At 36.1% G+C, this 27,391-nt stretch overlaps 1 protein-coding gene across 2 annotated transcripts in view; it reads left to right on the top strand.

Moving 5' to 3' along the window:
* The window catches only part of LOC150108836 (putative receptor-type tyrosine-protein phosphatase mosPTP-1), a 902,991-nt gene that overhangs the window by 598,600 nt on the left and 277,000 nt on the right, over positions 1–27,391 (top strand). For both annotated transcript variants that reach the window (XR_016549344.1, XM_090403658.1), the window contains exon 8: positions 23,733–23,828. Coding sequence is in view for 1 of the 2 variants with exons in the window: in XM_090403658.1 (XP_090259784.1) it covers positions 23,733–23,828 (96 nt within the window). In the remaining variant the exon portion in view is untranslated. The remainder of the gene's footprint in view (positions 1–23,732; positions 23,829–27,391) is intronic.

Genomic DNA, 27,391 nt, shown 5'->3' with positions numbered 1-27,391 from the left:
ATTTAAAGTTAATTATCAGCAATACTTTTCTAAAAAATGGGTACAGCCCAAACACTATTAACAAAATTCTCTACAAGACCTCAATAAAAAACAAAGATAAACTAGACTACAATAAAACTATAACCATTCCATATATTAAAGGGACATCAGATAAAACAAACCGAATACTACAGAAATATAACCTCAAAGCCACCTTTAAATCTCCTGCAAAATTAAAAAGCTTACTCAACTCATCCAAAGACCCACTCCCTCTGCTGGCCTACCCTGGAGTATACCATACTTATTGCACCTGTAATCTACCATATATAGGGGAAACGACACACAATTCCTATCAGACAAAAGGAACGTAAACTACACATTAAATATACACTTGTCACATGTCTTCCTTCACTGTTTACCGGAAACCAACACATACTGGCCAATATATACACACAAACTCCTACCACCACCCAACACAAAAACTAGGTGTCATTAATACTCTAAAATAACAGGGCTTTGAAGATTTGCTCCAATGAACAAACTCTTAAAGACGAATTTAACATTATTTATCAGCAATACTTTTCTAAAAAAATCGTTACAGCCAAAACACTATTAACATAATTCTCTACAAGACCTCAGTAAAAAAACAAATTTAAACCAGACTATAATAAAACTATGATGATTAAAAAGCTTACTCAACTCATCCAAAGACCCACTCCCTCTGCTGGCCTACCCTGGAGTATGCTATATTTATTGCACCTGTAATCTACCATAAATAGGGGAAACGACACACAATTCCTATCAGACAAAAGGAATGTAAACTACACATTAAATATAATAACTATGGTGAAGGTGGCCTTTCTGATCATCCCCTGAACACTTTACATAGAATTGACTGGAAAAGCACAAATTGTTTACTTCATACCATGTTTTGGTGTGAAGTAAACAATCAACTACCCTAATCTTAACAATAATGATGGTCTAAAAATCCCAGGAATATGGAAGGCACATATTCTAATCATGGAACCATTCTTCCTAAGAGATTATCTATAGTCTTATCTATCTATTATCTATAGATTATCTGTATTATCTATAGTTCTATAAACAGGACTATAAATAATCCAGAATCTTAAATCTAATATAACGATTTGTCATGTTAAAAATAGGACATCATTGTTACTGTAAGAAAACTATTTATATGAAAGAACGTTTCTCTTATGTTATCTTAAATAGAATTTAGCTTTGATTAATTTTTGATGAATTAATTTTTTAATTTTATATGTATTTTATTTTTTTATTATATTTTCACTAGAGTTCATGCCAGTAGAATAACTGTTGATCAAATCATTATTTCATTAGAATACTGTGTGAAATATAACTTAGCTTCTCCTTGTATATTTGTATATACTCCAGACGATGACCTTAATATGAAGGTTGAAATGTTGGGAAATTAAATTTGTTATTTATAACATGGTTGTGAAGTCCATAATTTCCAAAATGAACGGTAAAAAGAAGAATGCTACATTGAAAATGACCATGATATATTAGAATATTTTGATTGAATCCACAATTTTATATAAATTTTGTCTCATTACTTTTCTGCTATATCTCGTATATAAACACTTGAAATTAGTTTGAACCGCATTTTAAATTTTTGATATTAACACAAGTCACAAATGTTAAATTTTACAAATAAAATTCTGCTGAAAAAGTTGCAACTAACATGGCATACAAACTGTTTGAAAATGCAAAAACCTTACAGAAACAATAAATACAGTAAAGCAGGTTCTTGTGTATCACTGTTGGTACCTGCAGACACTACCCAATGTTAACATGTTGAAAGTAGTAATACTTGTTAATAGAACCAGTCAGAATAGAAAAACAGCATAACACATAGAAACAAAGCCTGATCAAGTGAAAATTTTACAACTCCATGAAACAGTAATCTTTAGATTCGGACATTAATAATTGTCTTCTTTTCAGCCATTTTCTGCTGGATGAAGGCCACCTCCAGTTCTTTCCACCTTTCTCTGTTCTTGGCAATGGTTGACCAATTTTCCCCAACGAAATTCGACAATTCATCACTCCACCATCTTTTAGGATGTCCTCACCCTCATTTCTTTTCTTTTGGAATCCAGTTCGTTAGTATGGTGGTCCATCGCTCATCTTCTCTTCTGGATAGATGTTCAGAAGAGAATGGGCAGTCCATTTCCATTTTAGTCGCTTATGGTGAAGAATGATGTCAGTGATGTGGGTCTGGCTTCGTATCCAGGTGTTTTGCTTCTTATCTTTTAATGTGATGCCTAGCATCAACCTCTCCATTTTTCTTTGAGTTGCTGTTAGTTTATTTGATAATGTTTTTAGTAGCAACCAAGTTTCAGAATATGTGATGACTAGAAGTATACACTGGTTAAATGTCTTCCTTTTTAGGACATTATTAATAAACATATTAAAGTCAGATACACACACACACTGTTTTGTTCATTAAGTTAAATTCATGAGTAATATATATATATAGAGAGATGTGGTGAATATTAGGTTTTTGCTTCAGTTTAGCTGATTTGATGTGTTTTTCAGATATTTGGTCTCTCAACAAAAAAATTCCTATTATGTGTGTGTCATAACAAACACAAAGAATTTGGGAAGGCCTTCCCTTATCTTGCACCACTTCATATTTTGTTTTTATATTTTTATATTTTGTAACCAAGTTTCAGAATATGTGATGACTAGAAGTATACACTGGTTAAATGTCTTCCTTTTTAGGACATTATTAATAAACATATTAAAGTCAGATACACACACACACTGTTTTGTTCATTAAGTTAAATTCATGAGTAATATATATATATAGAGAGATGTGGTGAATATTAGGTTTTTGCTTCAGTTTAGCTGATTTGATGTGTTTTTCAGATATTTGGTCTCTCAACAAAAAAATTCCTATTATGTGTGTGTCATAACAAACACAAAGAATTTGGGAAGGCCTTCCCTTATCTTGCACCACTTCATATTTTGTTTTTATTTTAGTTTATATTATGCAGTCTTAAAAGTTGATTATATTATGAAGTATTAGAAATTTGTCTTAAAATATTTCAAAAGAGTACAGTTTGGGCCATAAATAATGAAGCAGTATTTGATAGTTTTACAATTTATGTGAAGATTCAAAATTTATACAATGTGAAACATGCAAAAAAAAAAATATATATATGGGTAATTCAGGAAAAAGGAAGTAGAGTTCTATGATTTATCATGTAAAAATGCAAGCATAGAGATGAAATGTAGAGTAAATCCATCAAAACAACAAATGTTATTTAACATTAACAAATCTGAAAAAAAAAAAAAAAAAAAAAAAAGATGCAATGACAAACAAGCAAAATTTTTGCAGTTCACTATATGGATGATACGACTGCATTGGATAACAGGCCATGCTCAGTTGTTCAAAAAAAATTTCAAGGCTAATGAAATAACTTTATTCTACAGTATAATTTCTGAGAAAATTTATTTGGACACCAGCTTCAAGCATATTCATTGATCGAATTTTTTCAGGAGGGCATTAGAGTTGCCTTGTCTTGCAGTATTTCAAGGATGTGATCTCTGCACAAGAGGCCATATATTCACCTTTTATTAGTTTACTGATTAGGTTTTCACTTGCCAATAAATGTTACGAACTGTTCATTCTCATCATAGACACAACAAAACCTTAAAAGAGCAACAGCGCTGTGTCAGATATTCCACAGCAACTATCTTATGTCATTAAGTTAAATTCCTCTTGAGTGAACTCTCGGTCGGTGAGTAACCAGATATTGCAGTATAGAGAAAAGATACTTTAATTTGTAATAGATAAAAAATTATGATAGATAATATTACGGATATATTTGTTTATAGCCAAATTTAAAAAACTTAAAGATTTTGAAAATTTATTTGTGAGCTTATCTTTGGTATTTGAATTCAATATTAGAGACAGAACTAACTTTCTGCATTTAATAAAAATGACCTGCAATACCCTGACAAGTAGATTGGTATTCATATCAGCTGCAAATAACAAGTTGGAAGGCATCAGTCCCACATTACATGCACAAGCCTAGCTAGATCAGACACATGCAGTGATTTAAAAAAAAAAAAAAAAAAGGCAGCAATTACAACAAGAACTGGAAGAAAAATGTCAGGCAGGCGAAAAAGCATGGACAGTCAATTATAAAGAACAGATACTAGTGAAAAAATCAAACTCTGCAAATAACCAGTGTGGTCCCTGATCCCTAACACTGTATATCTGGGATCCATTTAGTCAACAGCAAACTTTGCAGAACCTTTCAGATCCAGTTCGCACATATACTCAATTTCTCAGTTCTAACCTTAATTATGTTTACTTCCATCTCCAGTCTGCAAAACCTTGTTTACTTTTCCTGACTATGCAACTATGACTCCTTTTATTGCAGATGTGGGGGTCTGTGCAGATGTTCACTGCAATATACCATGCCCAGAGAGTATCCAACCTGGAATCTCCCAGTTTTTTACCTCCTTTGGCTAAAAATCATTTTACCAAATTCATATGCTGTCTCTACTACCACCCTCCTTGTGCCAATAGCCACTTTGAACTCTTCAATCACCTTTCCTTAAATGTTGGTTTTCTTCAATCCAACTCTCTGAATAGCATAGTCATCTTTTTTGTTGACTTCAGTATTCACAACACTAGTTGGCTACCTTCTTCTGACTCCACAGATCAAGCAGGTAGAGAGGCTGAAACTGTTGCAGTCACAAACTATCTCACACAAATTGTCTACATGCCTGCCATAATACCAGACAACCCCAAATAATATCCTGGATCTCTTCCTCGCTAGTGACCCATCTACATATGCTGTGAATGTTTTTTGCCCTCTAGGAAGCTCAGAGTTCAATCTAGTTCAGATTTTTTCCTCCATGGAGCAACATATATACACAACCACTTACATCCACATGTTGTGTGGCATTACAAGAAAGCCAAATAGAACGATCATCACTATGTTTCCATAGCCAAACCTATGTGCGGAATGAATTACTGATATAATTCTCATCAGCATGGAAACATTTATTCTCTGTTCCACCCTAAATTCTGTTCCCTATGTAAGCCTTGGTTCTCCTACAAGTATGCCAAGGCTACACAAAAGAAGAGTCAGACATACTCCAACTGGCTTGCATCAAAAACTTCATCTTCCTATACTCCATACACCAAAGCCTGGAATGACTGCAAGAAAATTATCACCATATTGAAAACTGATCTTGAGAGAGCTAAAAGCAGGAAAGTTGCATCCTGCTAAAGTGGCAGCCATGCCTTCTGGACTCTCAAAACCATTGGCCATAACTTCCAGCACTACTCCCAACACTATTACATCCGGGTGGTACTGTTGCATTATCACCCACAGAAAACACCAACCTCCTGGTTACTTCTCCTTCATTTCTTGCATAACTGATCATGGTAAAGGTCTATAAATTAAAGATGCCAAATATTATATTCTTGGTTTCATTCTTTATCCAAGTATAAGCAAACAAAGTTTGCATATGAAGTAACTTCACAACTGGCTACTTGCATATAGAGGCCAATGACTTCACCTCAATTGCCTTAGTATCCCATAATGCAATGCACATATCCTTACGGACTTGTATAATGCAACATACATGGTAAAGGTCCCCCAACCATTCCAAACCTTAATGTCACATCTGAATTTCGCTCAAAAAAAAAAAAAAAAAAGATCAGAAAAATTTGGCTCAAACTGGATACCAAAAAAGTCTCCTGGTCTTGATGACATTTCTTCAATTATTCTAAAAGTCTGCTTCAGAGTTGATTCTCACTGTATGCTGCCTATTATTACGCTTTCTTATTCCACTGGCATCTATCCTGCAGTCTGGAAACTAGCCCATATACAGCCTATTCTTAAGAATGGTGACAATTCTTTATCTTTAGACACTACTATCCAATTTCTCTCACCACAGTTCTTTCTAAAGTAATGGAAAGAACCATCAACACCCAACTCCTATGCTACCATGAAGACTCTCATCTAATAAGTGATGGACGGTATGAATTCTTTCACTGCCAATCAACAGAGAATCAGCTTACATATGTAACCCACCTCTGAACAAGCACCATGGAAAAGATTGGCAAATCTCAGTCAAGACTTTTCACTGAGTTTGGCATAAAGGTCTGTTAAGTAAACTTCCATCATTCCATCTGTCCCCTGACTTCCGCAATTGAATAGCCAGATTTTTTACTTGATGCTCACTTCAATTGATGGTGGATGGCTCATTATCTTCTATCAGTACAACTAATACTAGGGTTCCACAAGGTTCTATTTTTTTGCCCACTCTCTTCCTTCTATATATACAGGGTGTTCGGGATAAATTTGACATATTTATAATTAATTATATTTTTCCGTAAGTTACATGTATTAACACACACTTCTCTTCATTTAAAAGTTTGGACCCTTCTTCATTCATATACAAGATGTCAGAAAGGATGGATAGCTGGAACCCACCTGAATCATGGAAGAGAATAACTTGTATCATGATGATTCGTGCCCGCCATCAAAATAAGGATATTACGACTGCTGCCCAATGCTCCCTGAATACAGTAAAAACAATCAGGCATGAACTAGAGACTTGCAATGGTGACTACGAGGATGTAGCAAGAAGAAAGATCCCTAGCAGACGATCTGATTGCGTTCGTACAGCAGAATTCCTCGCAAATCTGCAGGAACAGGTGTTGAAGAACCCTGGCATTGGAATTCGGGCTTTGTTCGTGGAGTTGCTAACTATAGTCAAGCCCTGGATAACAAGGGTAGCCAATGGTAGGCCGTATGTATGGCAGCAGGATTCGACCCCTTGCCACACCTCTGGGAAAAGTCAAAAATGGTTGTCTGAAAATTTCTACGACTTCACCAGTCCAAATGTTTGGCCTCCAAACTCCCCAGACCTTAACCCCATGGATTATTTTGTATGGGGCGCAGTTGAAAAAGACACCAATCGCACTTCCAGTAATACAAAAGCCCAGTTAATGGATAAAATTAAAACAGTTTTTGCGGCCCTTCCCAGGGAGACTGTAGCATCAGCTTGTTCGAGGTTCCGAAGCAGAATTGAAGCTGTGATCGATGCTAATGGTGGTTATTTTGAGTAAATCTTGTTGATAGTATTGTAATTAACTCTGCCTGTAATGTTTTTTTGTCAATTCATTAAATTTAATAGATACAAAGAAGATTTTCTTTTTCCTTACGAAACTGTCAAATTTATCCCGAACACCCTGTAAATGATGTACCTCAGCTGACTGCCAATCCAGTATACAGTTTTGCTGATAACAGCACATTGCTCTCCTCCTTTTCGTTTCGTAACCCTTGAAAACAACCACAACTCGCCACTACCTGCAGAACTTTAACCCCTACTACCTTAAATTCTGATCTTCAAAACATTCATCAATCGAGTTTGAATAACTTTGTCAACTTCAATGACAGCAAAACACAGCTCCACATTATTTTTCACAAAAAAGAACCATGTTCTTCTCTTGCCTTTTGACAGTACCCAAATCTCTATTCAAGATAAGATATAGCTTCTTGGAATAACTCTAACCACAAATCTCTCTTGACACAAACATATCACAGATATGGTCTCCTCTACATCCAAAAAATTAGGCTTTCTCTTTTGCTCAAGAGATTTCTTTAATTTCAATTGCTTTAAAGCATTCAATTGCTTTAAAATCCTGACCCTATACAGATCACAAATCTTCCCAGCCATTGATTGACAACCTCCCGATACACTCTGGTCTAATACTAGGGTTCCACAAGGTTCTATTTTTTTGCCCACTCTCTTCCTTCTATATATAAATGATGTACCTCGGCTGACTGCCAATCCAGTATACAGTTTTGCTGATAACAGCACATTGCTTCAGAGTTTTCGCACAGGCTTTCAGTTTCTGTAGCCTGCATTCGATAGCTGCTGTTCATCATAAATGGCATCAAGAATTCCTCCACCCTCTTGCAAATATGTCCAAATGCATGCAACAGCTGACCAACACCCTCTCATGGTTCAACTCCAAATTCACAGAACAAATTTCTCATGTGGCAAGAGACTGTTCATCCCTCCCACTGTTACTGTCTGGAACAGTATCTTACTGCATTCATTTCATAAAGAATTCAATCTACAGCTTTTCAAGTAAAATGCATACAAGTTTCTTATTGCTCATCTGCCATGCTAGTGTATTACTAGGTTGACCAACCTCTTGTGGATGGGTTCTCCATTTAAAAAAAAAAATATTGACTTCTTTCCAATCACTTATATATTGAAATGGGCCAAACCATTATCTGGTTTGGCACATTTCTATATATAAGTACAGTAATCCCCCCCCCCCCTCCGAGTTACATAAGTAATGCGTTCCATAAACCTGTACGTAACTTGAATTTTACACAAGTCGAATTTGTAAATTGCTTGAGTGTAACTTCGTAAGAAACTGCAATGTTTATTATTATTATATGTATGTACTGTATATATACAGATATGTACGGTATATATATTATTTACACAGTATTATTTTATAAATGAAACATCATAACATTCTCGAACCGCTTGGTGTTCAGATCCATCGATTCTAATTTTGCTAGCACCATGTCTATCAGGTTAAAAGCCTCGGCTGGTCCCTTTGTTGTAAATTTCTTAACGTCTGGAGTTGGCGGTTTTCAATCGGCATAGTATTTTCTTCGGAATTTCGGAATGCCTCCAACTGAATAAGGTCATCATTAGTAAGCCTTCATCGTGACTCAAAAGAAGCTCATTAACATCACCGTTATCCACTTCCAGCTCTAATTGCTCTGCCAGTTGCGCACATGTCTCCGTCGCTTGCTGTAATTCTTGTGCCAACTCAACAACTGTATCAGTCATTGTCTGCTCTTCTTCCTTTAAACGATTTTGCACCATTTCTGGGCAGAGTTTCTTCCACACATCATTCATTGTTGTCTGCTTGACTTCATCCCATGCCACCCCGATTTTTTTGATAGTGTCAAGAATATTATAATTCTTCCAGAAATCACGTAATATCCTCACCACTATCAATGGCCTTGATTGCTTGGGAAAACATACGCTGCAGATAGTAGACTTTGAAAGTCGCAATATCTCATTGATCCATAGGTTGCAACAGTGCAGTGGTTCTATGAGGCAGGTAAACAACTTTTACATCAGAATGAATGTCATCCAACTCTTCTGGATGGCTGGGGACATTGTGCAGGAGGAGAAGCACTTTAAACGAGATTCCTTTCTTGGCACAATATTCCTTCACCTGGGAAATGAAGTGGTAATTGAACCAGTCTGTGAGCAGCACATGTGTAACCCAAGCCTTGGTATTGGATTTCCAGATCACGGGCAGCCTACTCGGGTCAATGTTCTTAAAGGCCTGCGGTCCCTGGGAATAGTACACTGTAAGCGGTTTAAGTTTCAAGTCCCCTGAAATGTTGCCTCCAATCATAACAGTGATCAGATCTTTTGTGACCTTGAATCCAGGCATAGGTTTTTCCTCTTTTGCAATAAATGTCCGTGTTGTCATCCTCTTCCAAAACAGAGCCGTTTCATCAATATTAAATATTTGCTCAGGCAAATATTCCCCCTCCTCAATTATTTCTGCCAGAAGTTTGGGAAATTTACTTGCGTGTCTGTATCTGCACTTGCTGCCTCACCTGTGACTTTGATGCTGTGTAGATTTGTACGCTTCTTGAATCGTTCGAACCATAGTACTAGCTTTAAATGCACTCTCTGTGTCTGTGATGCCGGCCTTCTCTTGTAAATCTTTATGTAAAGACATAGCCTTCTCCTGGATAATCAGAAAACTCAACGGCTTCTGTGTCAGATCCTCGATCCAGTGAGACAACAATTTCTCCATCTCTGAAATCAGGCCTAGCCTCCTCTTGGTAATGATTGTACCCTTCAATGTTACTGCACCTTTCATGCTTTCAACAATGCAAACTTTATCCTTCACTATCATATTCACTGTCAAAATAGGTCGGTTTATATCCCAAGCTATTGTTGATATAATTTTCTCATCTTCATACATACGAATTATTTTCAACTTTTCTTCTAAAGTAATTGCAGACCTTTATTTTTTAGATTTATTACCAGCGCATTCGGTTTTGCGTTTTGAATCCATTTTAAGGGTAAATAAACAACGAACACTAACGGTGATAAACAAGTGACTAAACTAGCTGCACTAGGCATGGATTACTGACGGGTCGGGGAAAGGAGGAATTGTTTACAGAGTCCTTATTTCTAATTGGTAGGTTTCAGTTTGAATGTTACGGCTTTTGCGCACTTGTCCTCTGTTGCTCTCAACTTTTACTGGTAACCTGTCACTGCCCGTTACTATTCGTTACATTTGCTGTGAATACCGAGTTTAGTTAACGTTATGTCATTGCATACTGCAATGGATGTCAAAAACGCAAAAGCCGCAAACATGTTCATACACGCTATTAATTGTAATTTTCGAGATTTATTACGTAACTGCGAATTTACGTAAGTCGGGTGGGGGTTACTGTACTTGGAAAGAAGTCAACAGAAATATAGTGTGAGGAACAAACAGCCGTGGTGCACACTTTAATAAGATGCACGACCTCCTTTTGCTACAAAGACTATGGGACATACTTTCCAGCAATCCTATGGGACATACTTTTCACAAGTGTATGATAGCGATCAATGGGAAATTTGGACTATTCTTCCTGTAGGCATGTAATTGAGGTCTTGCACTGTTGTGGGGCAGACGTCTCTTGACCTCACCTGATACTCCAGTTCATCCCGTAGATGTTCAATAGGGTTGAGATCAGGGCTCTGTGGAGGCCAGTCAAATGTGGTAATGTTCATGTCCACAAACCATGCAATTACAGCAGTATCCTTATGACGGTTCATTGTCTGGCTGAAGGAAACAATAGTCAATTCTGTAGAAATGCCATGAAGTAGGAAGCATTGCATTGTTAAGAATGTTCAGATACCTCTTGGAGTTCAGTGTTCATGGCATCACCAACAGGCCCAAGGAAAAACAGGACTGTACCATCACACCACCACCTCTGAATTTCATAGTTTTGGTTATGCGCTCTTTAAAAGATGTTCACCAGGCATCTGCCACACCCATCCATCTGCTTGGTAGAGGGTGTAGTGTGATTCGTCACTCCATAATACACCTTTCCAAGCTTCCATGTGCTCTGTACATGCTCTTTACACCACTGAAGACAATACTGCATATTGGTTCAGGTAATGTGGGGCTTACATATTGCAGTCCGAACATGGAAATTCAATCCATGTTGTGAGTGTGGGTTATGAATGCTTTTGTGCAGATTTTTGTTCCAGTCGATATCCAGAATTTCACATTCACTATGTCAGCCAACAAATGGCAGTTTTTTCTATATTATTCGTAGCATCCTAGGTCGCATTTTGTGAGTGTGATGGGCTGTTCACTGCTAGTAGTATTTGCAGTTGACTCCCTGCATTTCCATCTCAGTATGGTGTCACTGATTGTTGACCTGGGGTGGTCCAATTTGCCAAACAGATAGGCCTATAACTGACATTCTATCACAGTGCCTCTTTCAAGCTGTGTCACAGTTTCCTTCTTGCAGCCATTTCACAAGGACACAGTTGCACTGACTATGGCGCATCATATTCCTCCAATTTAAACCAGCTATAAGCACGCGACTTGTTGCATGGTGCAATGCTTCTTGCCCATGGAGATGTCCATTGACTTCTCTTCTTTTCTTTTAGGGAACCAAGATAGTGAAAGCAAAAAATATGTTATTGGAACAAAATATCACAGTAGACAGAAAAAATATAAGTATAGGAACATGGAACGTAAGAACCCTTCACCAGGAAGGAGCATTGGAAATATTATTGCATGAATTAGACAACTACAGGTGGGAAGTGATTGGATTCTGCTAAAGCAGATGGACTGAAAAAGGAGAATTTCACGATGGACAGTACAAAATTTTAACTTCAGGAAGGGAGGACAATAAACATCAAGAGGGAGTAGCAATTATATTAAAACTAAAGGCTCAAAACTCTGTATTGTCTTACAATCCTATCTCACCTAGGTTAAAGCAAGATTTAAAAGATCAGTTGGATCACTGACTATTATTCAAGTATACTCACCAACTTCAATATCATCAGAAGAATACATTGAGGGTTCTATAGAGATCTGCAAAAAGCAGTACAGGAGACATCAAGTCAAGACCTCCTAATTGTAATGGGGGGACTTAAATGCAAAACTAGGCAAAGACTGGGATACCTGGCCAAGTGTAAATGGACTAGCTAAACAAAAGTCATGGGAGGACTTTGGCAAGAATATAGAAAATAAATATCAAGAAGGTGGCAAAATATTCTGGAGGTTGTTGAAGAAGCTTAAGAATGGAGGAAAGAGTGCTGTAAAAGGAATTAGAGATGATAAAGGTGACATGAAAACGGGAGAAAAAGATATCCTTGAAGTATGGAGTAATTACTTTGAAAAACTGCTAAATGAAACAAGCAGTGATGACAGCAGAGTGGAAAAAAACACTGACCAGGCATGCAGTCAGGAATACATATCCATACTTGAAGTAGAAAAAGCCATCAAAGGCTTGAAATGTGGAAAGGCAACAGGAGTAGATGATATTCGACCAGAAATGCTGAAGTATGGTGGTATAAGAGTCTTACAGCGGCTGCACTGCATAGTTCAGAAAGCCTGGACAGAGGGACGAATTCCCGATGATTGGAGTAGAGCTCTCATAGTACCCATATATAAAAAGGGAAATAAAACTGAATGTGAGAATTACAGAGGTATTTCCCTACTGAGTGTTGCTGGCAAGATCTATGCAAGTATACTTGAGAAACAGTTGAGAAGAATTGTGGAAGAAAAGCTTGGTGGAGAACAAGCTGGATTCAGGCCAAATAGAGGCTGTCAGGATCAGATCTTCACTTTATGACAAATAGTCGAGAAAGCATGGGAATATAACAAATATCTGTATTTAAGTTTTGTCGATGTGGAAAAGGCATATGACAAGGTGCCAAGAGAGAAGCTATTCAATACACTACAGTTATATGGTGTCAGCGGGGCATTATATCAAGCAATACTTGGTCTTTATTTGAGTTGTAAGTCAGCAGTTAGAATTGAAGGAAGTACAGGAAGATGGTTTAATGTTAAATCTGGTGTGAGACAAGGATGTACATTATCCCCTCTGTTATTCATTATCTATATGGATCACATTATGAAGGAAAGTGGTATTAAACATGATATCAAAATTGGAGATGGACGTACATCGTCATCCGCATAAAGCAAAGAGCTGACAATGTCAGCTCTTTGCTTTATGCAGATGATGTTATACTTCTAAATAAATCTGCTACAAGTCTGCAAGATTCTCTGACTAAATTGAATAGCTGTTGTAATAGATATGGTATGAAGGTCAGCAATAAAAAGACAAAGACAATGAAAATAGGCAGAATCATTGAAAATGTCATCTGTGTTGTGAATGGAGAACCTGTAGAACAAGTAAAACATTTCAGCTATTTAGGCACGATTTTTACTGAAGATGGTAAATTAAATATAGAAATAGACAACAGAATCAGCAAAGTTGGTATGGTGGGAAGTCAATTGAATAAATTCATATGGAATAAGAGAGAAATTAGTCGGAACACTAAATTAGCTGTATACAAGACAGTGTTCAAACCAGTTTTAACTTATGGATCTGAGAGCTGGGTCAGAAGTAAAACACTTGACCAAAGACTAGAGACCACAGATATGAGAGTCCTGAGAAAGATTATAGGCGTGAACAGATGGCATCAATGGCAATATCATATTAAAAACGAGGATATTAGGAAAGAACTTGACATTGTCAGCATCCAGGAATGTGTCAGCCTAATCCCAGGTGGTATGGTCACTTAAACAGAATGGGCGAGGAAAGATTATCAAAACAAGTGTTCTCTGCCAGGTTGGCAGCAAAACGATCCAGAGGAAGACCAAGATATAGGTGGATTGATACGGTAGAAAGTACATTAGACGATAGAAGATCTGATAATGTTGGAGTCTTGACAAGTAACAGTCTGATTTGAAGGAAAATTGTAGATAGGAAATTAATAATGATGTAATTTTTTTCATGTAGTACTATCATATCCTGTACACCCCTTGAGGGTACATGGCAGGAATTTGATGATGATGATGATGTGTAAATGGACAGTTTGAATATGGAGAAAGTAATGTATGTGGCAAAAGACTACTAAACGTCTGCTCAAATAATAGACTAGTTTGGGATTTAAACAACCAAAATCCCCCCCAAAAAATGAACATTGATATCACCAGATAGACAAACCAAGAATATGAACAACTATACAGTGGTGCCTTGGTTAACAACGGCCTCAGATAACGACATACTTGGTTAACGATGAGTGGCTGTAAGAAAAAAACTCTTGGTTAATGACACAGGCTTTGGTTTACGACTCTTGATTATGTGAACCTCTACCCGATCTAAAAAAAACGGAATTTTCCAATCGCACTCAGCTACGTGCGGGAAGACATTGTCGAATAGAGAACAGCCACGCGGCATAGCTGTGAAGCTCAGATATGTTTGACCCATCATAGCCAACTGTTTACGTCTTCCGTTTATCGTTTCTTTTCTTGTAGTGTACTGTGCTTTATTTTAAAATTTGTGGTTATAAATGTGTTTTATGATGAAATTAGTATTTAAGCATTTATTTTTTATGTGTTGGTTCATATAGACAATAAATTGGTGGTTGCATGTCACTGTTTGTTCACCATCAAAAGGCAAAATCAAATCTCATCTGTATAATAATCGTTGTATCTATAAGCTGCTAATCAGTGTATGTTATGGTAAGTACTGTATCTAATATCGTCACCTTACAAGCAAAATGCACTTAGTCAAAAATTACAGGTTTCGAATTTAACTTTTAACTTTTATTTCAAAAAGTTTTTTTTTTGAACTTTTACTTTTATTTTCAGGTGACGATATGTTCTTTGTACCCCTCGTCTTAGTGTTGTACAATTTGTAATAATACCGTGTTTTGCATATCTTATTTTTTATAGAGTGAATTTTTTTACCATGTGACAAAATGGGTCCCAAAAAGAAAGCTAGTGAGGGGAAAAAAAAAAACAGAAAAACTTTCTCTATTTAACAGAAAAAAGAAATAATAGCAAAACATCATGAGGGTGTGAAAGTTATGCAGCTAGCTCGAATATATGAAACCAGTCATTCTACAATATCAACCATTTTGGCTGAGAAAGAAGAACTTATGGTTGCTAAGGGAACTTCACGGTTGAATGTCAGAGGGCTTCTTTTTGAGCAAATGGAAAATCTATTACTAATTTGGATCAAAGAAAGAGAAATGGTGGGCGATACTACATCTCAAAATGCAATCTATCAGAAAGCTAAACAGATTTATCAAGATTTGAAAAAGAAGACCTCGGGATCAAGTTCTGAGGTAGATGATAATGATTTCAAAGGTAGCAGAGGTTGGTTTGACAACTTTAAAAAAGAACAGGAATTCATAGTGTGGTCAGACATGGAGAAGCAGCTAGTGCTGACAAAGCAGCAGCAGATAAATTTGTCAATAGCTTTACAAGACTTGTAGAAGAAGGAGAATACCTACCTCAACAAGTCTTCAATTGTGATGCGACTGGATTATTTTGAAAGAAAATGCTCAACAGGACATTTATCACAAAAGAAGAAAAAACACTTCCTGGGCATATACCAATGAATGATAGGTTAACATTGCTTTTAGCAGCAAATGCAAGTGGAGACTGCAAGGTAAAACCAATGTTAATCCATCACTCGGAGAATCCCCGAGCATTCATAAAGTTCAATGTCTCTAAATCCAATCTCGGTGTTTTGTGGAAGTCTAACAGCAAAGCCTGGGTCACAAGAATAGAATTTAGAGACTGAATTCGTGAAGTGTTTGGACCAACTGTCAAAGCCTATCTTGAGCAAAACAATCTGCCTCTAAAAGCCATTTTAACCTTGGATAACGCACCTGGCCATCCAACAGGCTTACAAGAAGAGCTACCAGAGGAATTAGATTTTATCAAGGTGATTTTTTTTCCTCCCAAGACTACATCTCTGATTCAATCTATGATCAGCTGATAATTGCAAATTTTAAAAAACTTTACACAAGGGCACTTTTTACCAGGTGCTTTGAAATATGTGAGGCTACCAACATAACCCTAAGAAAATTTGGAAGGAAGAATTCAACATCATAGCAATTAGGCTAATTGTAAAGGCTTGGCAAGAAGCAACAATGAAATGTCTCAAAGTAGCATTGAGGAAACTGTGTCCTTCCTTTGGTAATGAAGAAACTTCAGATGAAGGACACAAATTGGTAAAGGATATTGTCACAACTGCTCATGATCATAACTTGGAAGTGGAGGAAGATGATGTTGAAGAATTATTGAGGATGCATGACTGAGAACTGACTGCTGACGAGCTAAAAGAACTTTTCAAGAACCACTTTGCAACAAATAGTCGAGAAAGCATGGGAATATAACAAAGATCTGTATTTAAGTTTTGTCGATTTGGAAAAGGCATATGACAAGGTGCCAAGAGAGAAGCTATTCAATACACTGCAGTTATATGGTGTCAATGGGGCATTATATCAAGCAATACTTAGTCTTTATTTGAGTTGTAAGTCAGCAGTTAGAATTGAAGGTAGTACGGGAAGATGGTGTAATGTTAAATCTGGTGTGAGACAAGGATGTACATTATCCCCTCTGTTATTCATTATCTATATGGATCACATTATGAAGGAAAGTGGTATTAAACATGATATCAAAATTGGAGATGTTAATGTCAGCTCTTTGCTTTATGCGGATGATGTTATACTTCTAAATAAATCCGCTACAAGTCTGCAAGATTCTCTGACTAAATTGAATAGCTCTTGTAATAGATATGGTATGAAGGTCAGCAATAAAAAGACAAAGACAATGAAAATAGGCAGAATCATTGAAAATGTCAACTGTGTTGTGAATGGAGAACCTGTAGAACAAGTAAAGCATTTCAGCTACTTAGGCACGATTTTTAGTGAAGATGGTAAATTAAATATGGAAATAGACAACAGAATCAGCAAAGCTGGTATGATGGGAAGTCAATTGAATAAATTCATATGGAATAAGAGAGAAATTAGTCAGAACACTAAATTAGCTGTATACAAGACAGTGTTCAAACCATTTTTAACTTATGGATCTGAGAGCTGGGTCAGAAGTAAAACACTTGAACAAAGACTAGAGACCGCAGATATAAGAGTCCTGAGAAAGATTAGAGGCTTGAACAGATGGCATCAATGGCAATATCATATTAAAAACGAGGATATTAGGAAAGAACCTGACATTGTCAGCATCAAGGAATGCGTTAGCAGAGCTAATCTCAGGTGGTATGGTCACTTAAATAGAATGGGTAAAGAAAGATTAGCAAAACATGTGTTCTCTGCCAGGTTGGCAGCAAAACAACCCAGAGGAAGACCAAGATATAGGTGGATTGATACGGTACAAAGTGCCTTAGACGATAGAAATATAAGATCTGATAATGTTGGAGTCTCGACAAGTAACAGACTGATTTGGAGGAAAATTGTAGATAGGAAGTTAGTAATGATGTAATTTTTTCATGTAATACTATCATATCCTGAACACCCCTTGAGGGTACATGGCAGGAATAATTTGATGATGATGATGATGTGAAGAAAAGGAAATGGAAATTTCATCTGAAGGTGAGGATGGAGAGCAAGAACAAATTACGACTGCTGAAATCAAAAATGTTTTGGCAAAGTGGGAGGAAGTTCAAAATGTTGCTATGAAATGGAATCCAAACAAATCTGAGGTTATCAGAACTGCAGATCTATTTAATGAAAAGTCCATGCAGTTTTTCAGAAACATTTTAAAAAAGAGGCAGAAGCAAACGACCCCAGACATGTTTTTTACAGGTCCATTTGTCAAAACACTCCGAAGTAAGCCTAATTGTCCTTCTGGTGAAGATTGATAATTAAAAACTGTTTTCATGAACAATTCATTTTATTAATGTTCATTTTTTTGTACCAAATACATATATTGTATAATAAATAAGTGATATTTACCATATTTTTATGACTTAAATGAGTTTTATCCGCATTTTTAATATGTACTACGGTTGTGGGGAGGAGCCGGAACAAATTAATCGATTTTCAATTAAATCTTATGGGGAATCGCGCCTTGGATAATGACAGTTTTGGTTAATGACAGTAATCCTGGAACGGATTACCATCGTTAACCAAGGCACCACTGTATTATTGTAAACCAAAGATGGAACTCAATTATCCTAAATTGCAGATCCTTTACTGCAGACTGTGAATCAGACCATAAGCTAGTATTAGCAAACTTAGAATAAAATTAAAATTTGCAAGCACTTTTAGAGTCAAAAGAAGAGTGAATATAAATAAACTACAAGACAATAATCTAAGAAAATATGAACCAGAACTAGATAAAAACCTGAAGGAACTACCAAAACAGAATATAAACATTGAAGAACATTGGTGCTAATTAAAGGAAATAATATTAAAATCAGCAGAAAATACAGTAGCTTACATAGAAAGAGAAAGTAAGAAGGATTGGATCTGGGATGAAGTAAAAAGGCTAAGTGATCAAAGGAAAATCACAAAGTTAAAACAGAACTACAACAGAAATGAATATAATGCAGGGTGGCCATAAATTAACTTTGCCTCTTTGGAGGTATCTGTAGCTAAAACTAATACATGGAATGAGGCCACATTTTATATTGAGACTTTCGAAGGCATGGGGAGATGAATTCTTCAAAAAAAAGATTTAGTACCAAAAGTCGCCACCAGGGGAAATTTTGCTGCTGGCAGAACCGAAAGCAGTCAGATATTTGCAGTAAACGCAGGTAAAAAGGTTTATGCAAATTTTACTGTGCGTATGTGACAGCAGCACCACCAATTCCACTTAAAACGGGATTGGGAATGTTCAGGCAGTTATTCAAATGACTGACGAATTGTGCTCAATATGCATCCTACCTTGCCTCAGCATTGTTCCCAAACCAAAGAGTTGGGTAGCAGTTTGATGGGTGTTGTATTGTTTCTCCCATGGAGTTATCCACGTGGAAGAATCTGACAGGAATTTCATTTTCGTAGCGTATAGTAGAGACAGTTGTTGACATCGAAGCAAACAAGGGTAATTTGTTTCCCTCAACATAGAGATTAACTTTATTTGTTAAGTTGTTTTACCTTAAACAGTGCAATCCCATAGTGGCCCTTCAGGAATTTAGAAGGCTTCATAACCTGCATACAGGTCCTATGTCAGCTGTAGCACTGAGAGCTATGATTAAGAAGTTTGAATTTATTATCATTGTAACGCGCCACATATCCAGCTGGAATGAGTGACGCGGCTGTTAAGTTGCTTGTTAAGTTTGAATTTCTTATCATTGTAACGCGCCACATATCCAGCTGGAATGAGTGATGTGGCTGTCGCTTACACCATCAAAATGTTATTATTCCAATTTATCTGCCTTTAATGTAATTATCCACTTGTTTTCGGCTCTTCCAGTGCCAAAATTTCCCCTGTCGGCGACTTTTGATACTAATTTTTTTTTTTTTTGTGGAAGTTATCTCCCCATGCCTTCAAAAGTCTCAATATAAAATTTGGTCTCATTCCATTTATTGGTTTTAGCTACAGATGCCTCCAAAGAGGGAAAGTTATTTTATGGTATATTAACCAGAGAAATTAGAAAATTAGTTAAAAGAGACAAAAATAACTGGTTAGAAGAAAAATGCAAAATGTCAGAGAAGCTATCAGAAGAAAATAACCTCCATGGATTATATAAACAAATAGATCAAATTAGTAAGAACACAGACAACAAAAATGATAATGATCAAAAACAAAGAGGAACAACTAATTGAAAGTAAAACAAAATGAATGGCCAGGTGGGAAGAATACTTGAGAGATTTATATAATAAAAACAGCTCTGATTATATTATTATTCCAGCCACTGAAATGGAATGGGAAACAAATATTTTTACCAAAGAAATAATAGCACACAGCATAGATAAACTTGAAACTAGGAAATCACCTGGTATTGATCAAATACATGCAGGATTCTTAAAAGCAGGAAAGGAACAACTTTTGGAACCATTAAAAACGTTATTTGAAAGGATCTACAAAAATGAAGCAATACCTACTGATTGGACCAAATCAGTTATGACTCATATATACAAAAAAAAGAGACAAAACAGTGCAATAATTACAGAGGTATTAGTCTCCTCAGTATTCCAAGTATGGTTTTTTATTCAAGTATTCCAAAAACAAATTAAGCCATATGTAGAACTAGGAGAAGAACAAACAGGTTTCAGACCAGGACAAAGCACAATTGACCAATTATTCACCTTAAGACAGCTAATAGAAAAGATACTAGAGTACAACGGAAGTTGCTATATAAATTTGACCAGCAGGCTGTAGATACCATAGCCAGGGATCACATCACCTAATGAAACACTTCCTGTTTCCCTATACTGACTACATGCAGATAATTAGGCACAAACCATGACATATCAAATATTTTGGCTTTGAAGGATTACAAAACATACTAGATAAAGTATGAAGATAATTCTGGATTAAACATATTTTACATGATTTGTTCATTTTATTGTTGAATGTTCCATGTGTTTTACTATTTTTAATAGTTTGAGTCTTGTTCAGTCAGATTTTATATATAACACAAAATCTCTACAGCTTTTAATTTTACAAAAATTCATAGAAATACAAAAATCGCATACAATCTGTATATTTATTTATACATATTACCTTAATACATGCTGAAAATTCCATTATTTTCATTTAGTTTCAAATATATTCACATCTTAGGATAAATTAAATCCTTTGAATAATGCTATTAGGTGATAATTCCATTGCTTTTTGGCAGTTTTGAATAACTATGAACAGAATATTCATATACCATTGCTGATACTCAGTTAACATATTTGTATCAGATTAGAACAAATGGTCTCATGCTTAGTCTTGTTCAGACTGAATGGGATGATTTGTGGCATAGGAATCATCCCCAGTTTATCTGAGGTTTTTCATCCTGCAAGCAGGCAAACCGACCCCGTGAACACACACATCTATAGACATGGGACACTCCCGGAGGTATAAGGCTGACCACCTTATCCACGGGGGTGGGTATGGTTCGAAAGGACTAAGGATAGCCTCGTAGCAGGCCATTGGCCTAATACGTGAAAGGAAGAAGAAGGAGGAATCATCTCATACAAAGAATGTGGCACTGAAGCTGGAACTCAAATAGGAAATTAATATGTTAAGGAAAAAATAAATAATCTGTAATTAGCAAATATTTATATGCAGGTGTTATCTGAATATCATAATATATCACTGCAGAGTGGAGAAAATAATACATGATCTTATACATTTTTGGGACAACGATAAGAATAATTTGTCAGAATAAATAAATAACCAATAATAAAGTATTTGTATATTTTAATAAATGCCTATAGGACCATGCATGAACTAGATGTATTTGACTGCAATTATGCATTTTTAGTAGACATATGGTAAATCACAAAACTTTAAATTTGTATATTTTTAGTCGAGAAATATTTTTAAATTAGGAATTTGTTAATGATGATTTTTTAATCACACATTAAAAATATTTTGCTGTTTTTAATTTGCTTCTTAAAAAAAAATTTTTTTTTTCATGTATTAATAATGTGACATTTTACTTATCTTTCTGCATAAAATGAGAATTCTGAGCTGCCATGGTTGACTGAGTGGTTATCCATTCTCCAACCAACAGGTCAAAGGTTTGAATCCTGCTACTTGGATGGATATTTGCAATTGTCTGTAGGTGGGGAGCTTAATTTCATCACCCAGTGTGAGACCATCGCTCTGCTAATGGAGATCTGAAGTGTCTTGAAAAATTTCCATGTTTCGTCTCCAGAGCAGGGTTTTTGGACTACAAGAAATAAATTATTAAAAATAGAATTTTAAAAAAATCTATAAGTCCAAAAACCTTCCTCTGGAGATGGCATATCTTACAGCCAATTGTTAGATCCCATGGATGCTGATTTTTATTTTGTTCTTTTTTTTTCATTGTATTTTGTCAGATTTTTTTCTGATCCTCAGGAGAAAAAAAAAATTCAAATTGAATCAACTACTGAATTTGTCTTTCCTGGTTGGCAATATCTTAAAGTTTATTACTGAGTAAGAACACTCAGAAACATATCTCTTCTCACACAGGAAACACTGCCTTCCTGTTTGTGTGCAGCCTCTCCAACGGCTTCTTTTCTCCTTTAATGTACTCCCACTATACTTGGTTTTCAGAATAAGTGCCAACAGGATTATTTATTACCTAGTTGGGATGCATTATAAGAATTATTGGTTCAGTGGCCAGCCTGCAGAAATGCTTTACTGCTGTATCTTCAAATGTAGTAGGAATGGCTTCTTATAGTGAGGTTACCGTATTATTATTATTACGTGATACCTCCAGGGAGTCCAAAGACTTATCGAGGGAGGGCACCTTCCATACAACTCTTTGTCTCCACCACTCACAATCCACCATATACAACGAACAGCAACTACACCAGCACCGCTAGTATTTTCACAGACAATCACAAACATCCAAGCCCACAGCGGGATTCGAACCTGCAAGCTTTTGGCAGAGAGCAGATACGCTAACCACTCGACCAAACAGGCTGACCGTTAAAGGGCATAACCTCAGATTGTGAGAAGATGGGAAGAGCACTAAAACCTTGCTCTGGAGACTAAATATAGTGACAGTCACCTCTAACTCCCGTGGTATAACCCAGTTGTTTCTTTGAATAATGAAATTCGTCAACTACTCATGTATCTAGATGGCATTTTTCTCCTTTCTCCAAGTAGGGAATGTAGACTTTTTGAAGATGACTGTACTTCATTTGGGTCATCACAGTTCCATTTGCAGAAATAGGCTACACTACACGAAGATCGGAGCATGTTGTCTTGCCTTAGAAAGGTAGTATGTTGTATGCCACCTTCCCATTATTGGCCCATGTTTGAAATGAACATTACAATATAAAAATTGCTTTCCGGATGGGACATGACCTGCTGCCTGATTGTGGCACTCATGCTATACATGACCCGGAATGAATGTGTAAAATAAGGAAATATAAAAATTCAGAGTGTAGCATGTAAAGAGGGTGTATTTGAAAAGTCTGATATTATTCAAGTATATCTTGTCAATGTACTATACTAGTCTTAAGTATGAAAGTAGTTTTTATATGTGAAACATATTAGCTCATTTGGAAAGATTTATGAATGACTTTTAATTGCATAAACTGGTATTTAATTGAGAAAGAAATTTAAAAAAGTAAATTAATAAGCGAGTGATAAATTGAAATAGGAAATAAATCCAAGACTTATAGAAATATGGAGAAATTTCCATTTTGAAAAATTTTTAAATAAATTTGAAAAGAGCACGATTAATAATGGCAAATTATGACAAATTAGTATAAGAATGTTCCTAAATATCCATTTTCAAACCAACTAGTTAAAATTTTTGAAAGTATCTTCAGGTTTTTTATGTGAATTTTATTTTTAATGTGCAACCATCCTAGTTTATTTAGAGGCCTAAAGTGGTTTGACTCTTATCCCATAATGTATGGCTTGTATGTCATGAATGTCTTCATAACATTTCAGTAATAGAGACTTACTTTTCTGTTTTTGTGTGAATTACTAGCAGAAAGATAACAGTAAACTTTTTAAATTTCAGAACCATATACACAGTATAAAGTATGGGTGAAAGCTTTCACTGCTAAATTTGAGGGAGGAGCGAGCTTGCCGTTAGAAGTTAAAACTGATGTTCAAGGTAAGGAATTTCGGATGTAGTTTTTCTCACTCTTAAAAAATTTTTATATTACTCGAAGAATATACACTGTCTTACCAAATACCATGAGATATCTGTCCATTTGCAGGAAGTGGATATGACAACACCAGGCATGCAAATTTTGTGATGAGTAAAGAATTGAAATGACTTCTGAGCAAACCATTTAGAAATTATTTTGATCTTATGTGCTGAATAATAAGTACACAGAAGGAATTAGCAACAATTCAGAGGGAATTGGTAGTCTGAATATCATTTGGAAAAAAATGTTTGTGCTTGCACAGTAGTTATTGAAAGTTTATTTTTCACTTGGTCAGACTATAATAAATTTAGTTTAATCCTTTATCTAAGTGTGTGCAAACAAAGTTTGCGCCTGAAAGTTTCAAGACTGGGGGAAAAGTGGTACAAACACCGGGCAACTCCTTTGCAAAGGTGGAGCAAGATACCAACACTCCTAATCTCAGTATCTCCCATAATGCAAAACGCATCTCCTTGCGGATATGTATAATGTTATGCATTAAGGGAAGGGCCACTACCCAGACTAGTTTCGACCTTTATTGAGGTCTCTTCAGTGGGAGCCAGGCCCAAGTGGAGATACCAAGGCAGAAGCATTAGCAAGGTCATCTCCTCCTATAGGAGCTGCCAAACGGTGTGCCACCTTTTTATTAAATTACTCTGGATTTAGAGAAAGATGTTGAAAGTTTATTTTTCACTTGGTCAGACTATAATAAATTTAGTTTAATCCTTTATCCAAGTGTGTGCAAACAAAGTTTGCACCTGAAAGTATCTTCAAGACTGGGGGAAAAGTGGTACAGGAGGAGGAGATGACCTTGCTAATGCTTCTGCCTTGGTATCTCCACTTGGGCCTGGCTCCCACTGAAGAGACCTCAATAAAGGTCGAAACTAGTCTGGGTAGTGGCCCTTCCCTTAATGCATAACATTATACATATCCGCAAGGAGATGCGTTTTGCATAATGGGAGATACTGAGATTAGGAGTTTGGTATCTTGCTCCACCTTTGCAAAGGAGTTGCCCGGTGTTGTACCACTTTTCCCCCAGTCTTGAAGATACTTTCAGGCGCAAACTTTGTTTGCACACACTTGGATAAAGGATTAAACTAAATTTATTATTGCACAGTAGTTAGTATTTTCTAAGTGCAGTCAGATAGGTCTAAAACATTAACTTCTAAGAGTCTGCTCTTTAATAAAGCTGGCTATCTCACTTTCAAACCCTAGAGAATCTGTTTGGAAACGAAACATCTGCAAATAATCATAAATGCCACAAATTTTCACTTAGGAGCTATAGTTCCACAAGTGTTTATTAGCAATGATGATGTGAATACACAATATCAGTTGGTCTATTGGACCGTGGCATGCAGAAGAACCTAGATGATGGAGCAAACGAAATTGGTCCTGTGGAGTGGCTGGTTATGCTACATGCTTTTCCAGTCTGATGGACATACCTAAAAGGGCATGGAGGGTGGTTCCATCTGTGAAGTGGTATGAATTGGATGAACCTCCTTAGCTCAGTTTTGTGCTAAAAGCTTCAGGAAACCTGATTTGTGAAATCGGATTTTCTGTGGTGACTGCCTTAAAAACAAAATATAGATCTCAGTTAAATAGAGAACTATGGGTCTCAATTTCCAGTGTATTCATCATATGAAAAGCTTTGCTCTGCAACAGGCCCAAGGAAGCCATTAATTTTTAGATTCGGTGATATTGTTTAGTTTTAATTAGTTGCTCGGTATATTTTGTAATATTGATATGTTCCCATAAGCATAACTAGTTTATTAAATACAGTGGATTTTATTATTTTATTTTCAGAGTGTATTTAATGTTTTTGTGTCAAATAGTTTCATTAAATGATTTTGTTTCAACAAAGTAGTTTTTCAGTTTTTCCTTTGATTTCCACTTTCTTCGCTTTCTTCGTGTCCCCCTTTAGGTATTTTGCGAACCCAAAGAAGGCACATCCCTAGGTAGAGAATCACTGCAGTAAAGAGTTCTGCTACATATTTCATCCATTATTGTATTTTATCATCCTTTTCAGATATTATTTCTCCCTTTTTTTGTTTTGAAGGATATGTAGTTGTTTTTTCTTAAATATACCTGAGGTCTCTTTCAGCTTTCTGTATAGATTAAAACTGTCATGCTTTTCCTTGTTCTGTGTTGATCCATGAGAGAGAGAATTTTGTAACTTATCCAATCTTTCTTTTTTACTGCTCTGTCAGGACACATTTGGCACATTTTTTACGAAGACAGATTTTAATTTATCCCATGATTCATCAACTCTTATGCCATCATCATTCTTGATAAGTTCTATCTCTTGATTCAGATCTTGACTCAGCTTTTTTTTTCTTATCTCTGAGTTTTTTTTAACTTTCTTAGATCAAACCTTTTTTGTTGACGTTTCTTAAAGATAGTTTTCAGTCTAAGTTTTAACTCTGTCACCAGTGTATTATGATCAGAAACAATATCTGCACTAGGATAGATTTTTGCACTCATTATGGAACTTTAAAATCATTGATTAACTAGTAAGTAATCAATTTGGTGTCTGACTATTTGTATTATTATCCTGTGGTGATTGCCAAGTATTCATAATCCATTGCCAAGTATTCAAGTATTTACAGATGCATTCAGTTTTTATAGCCTTCAAGGTGGTAGCTTAAACCATGTGTTTGTGATTATTAGTTCCTCTTCTTAGCAGAATTGAATAAAATGGTCTCCTCTCTCATTGGTTCTCCAACTTTAATATCCACCTCTACTTTCCAACTTTAGCATTGAAATCACCCATGATGATGTTAATATCATGTTTCTTTGTATTTCTAATTAGTTCTTTTAATTGATCATAAAATTCTTTGATCTTGGTATCATTCTTGTCAGCAGTAGAGGCATAGACCTGTACGAGGTGTGCCAATTTAATTCCTGGAGCAGCTGCATAGTTGTCTCCCATGTGGTGATTTGGTTGAAGTCACATGACTAATTGTGTTTGTACATCTTTTAACTAATGTATGCATAAACCTCAAGTCGATACAGCCATTTGCTAGTTGGCTGTTGCAAAAACAATAGAGATCTGCATGTAAACTTTTGCGTAAAAATGTGTGATCGAAATTTGGAGCAGTGTGTTGACATCAAATTTTGTGTGAAAATCAGCAAAACTGCTACTGAAACCTTGAAGCTGTTATAAGTGTGTGCCTCGAATCTTGACGGGCGAACAGAAGCTGCAGTGGCTTCAAGTTGCGACTGATCTTTTTGCAAATAAGCACATGTTTCTGAGAGTAATTACAGATAATGAAACCTAGTGCTTCCAGTATGATCCCGAAACAAAACGCCAGAGCATGCAGTGGAAAACTCCGAATTTGCCATGTCTGGAAAATGCTTGCATGTCACATTCGCAGTTTGAGACCATGCTGGTGTATTTCTTCGATCACAAGGGGATAGTCACTATGAATTCATTGAACAGGAACACATGGTCAACCAACAATGCTATTTAGAGGTGCTGAAAAGATTACAAGATTCTGTTCAGAGAAAAAGACCTGAATTGTGGTTTGAC

Source organism: Typopeltis vanoorti, chromosome 2 (genome assembly GCF_054136105.1).
Source record: "Typopeltis vanoorti isolate ZY-2024b chromosome 2, IOZ_Tvanoo_1.0, whole genome shotgun sequence".
Classification (NCBI taxonomy): domain Eukaryota; kingdom Metazoa; phylum Arthropoda; class Arachnida; order Uropygi; family Thelyphonidae; genus Typopeltis; species Typopeltis vanoorti.
The sequence above is the reverse complement of the archived record's forward strand: the minus strand, read 5'-3'. Positions and strand labels throughout refer to the sequence as shown.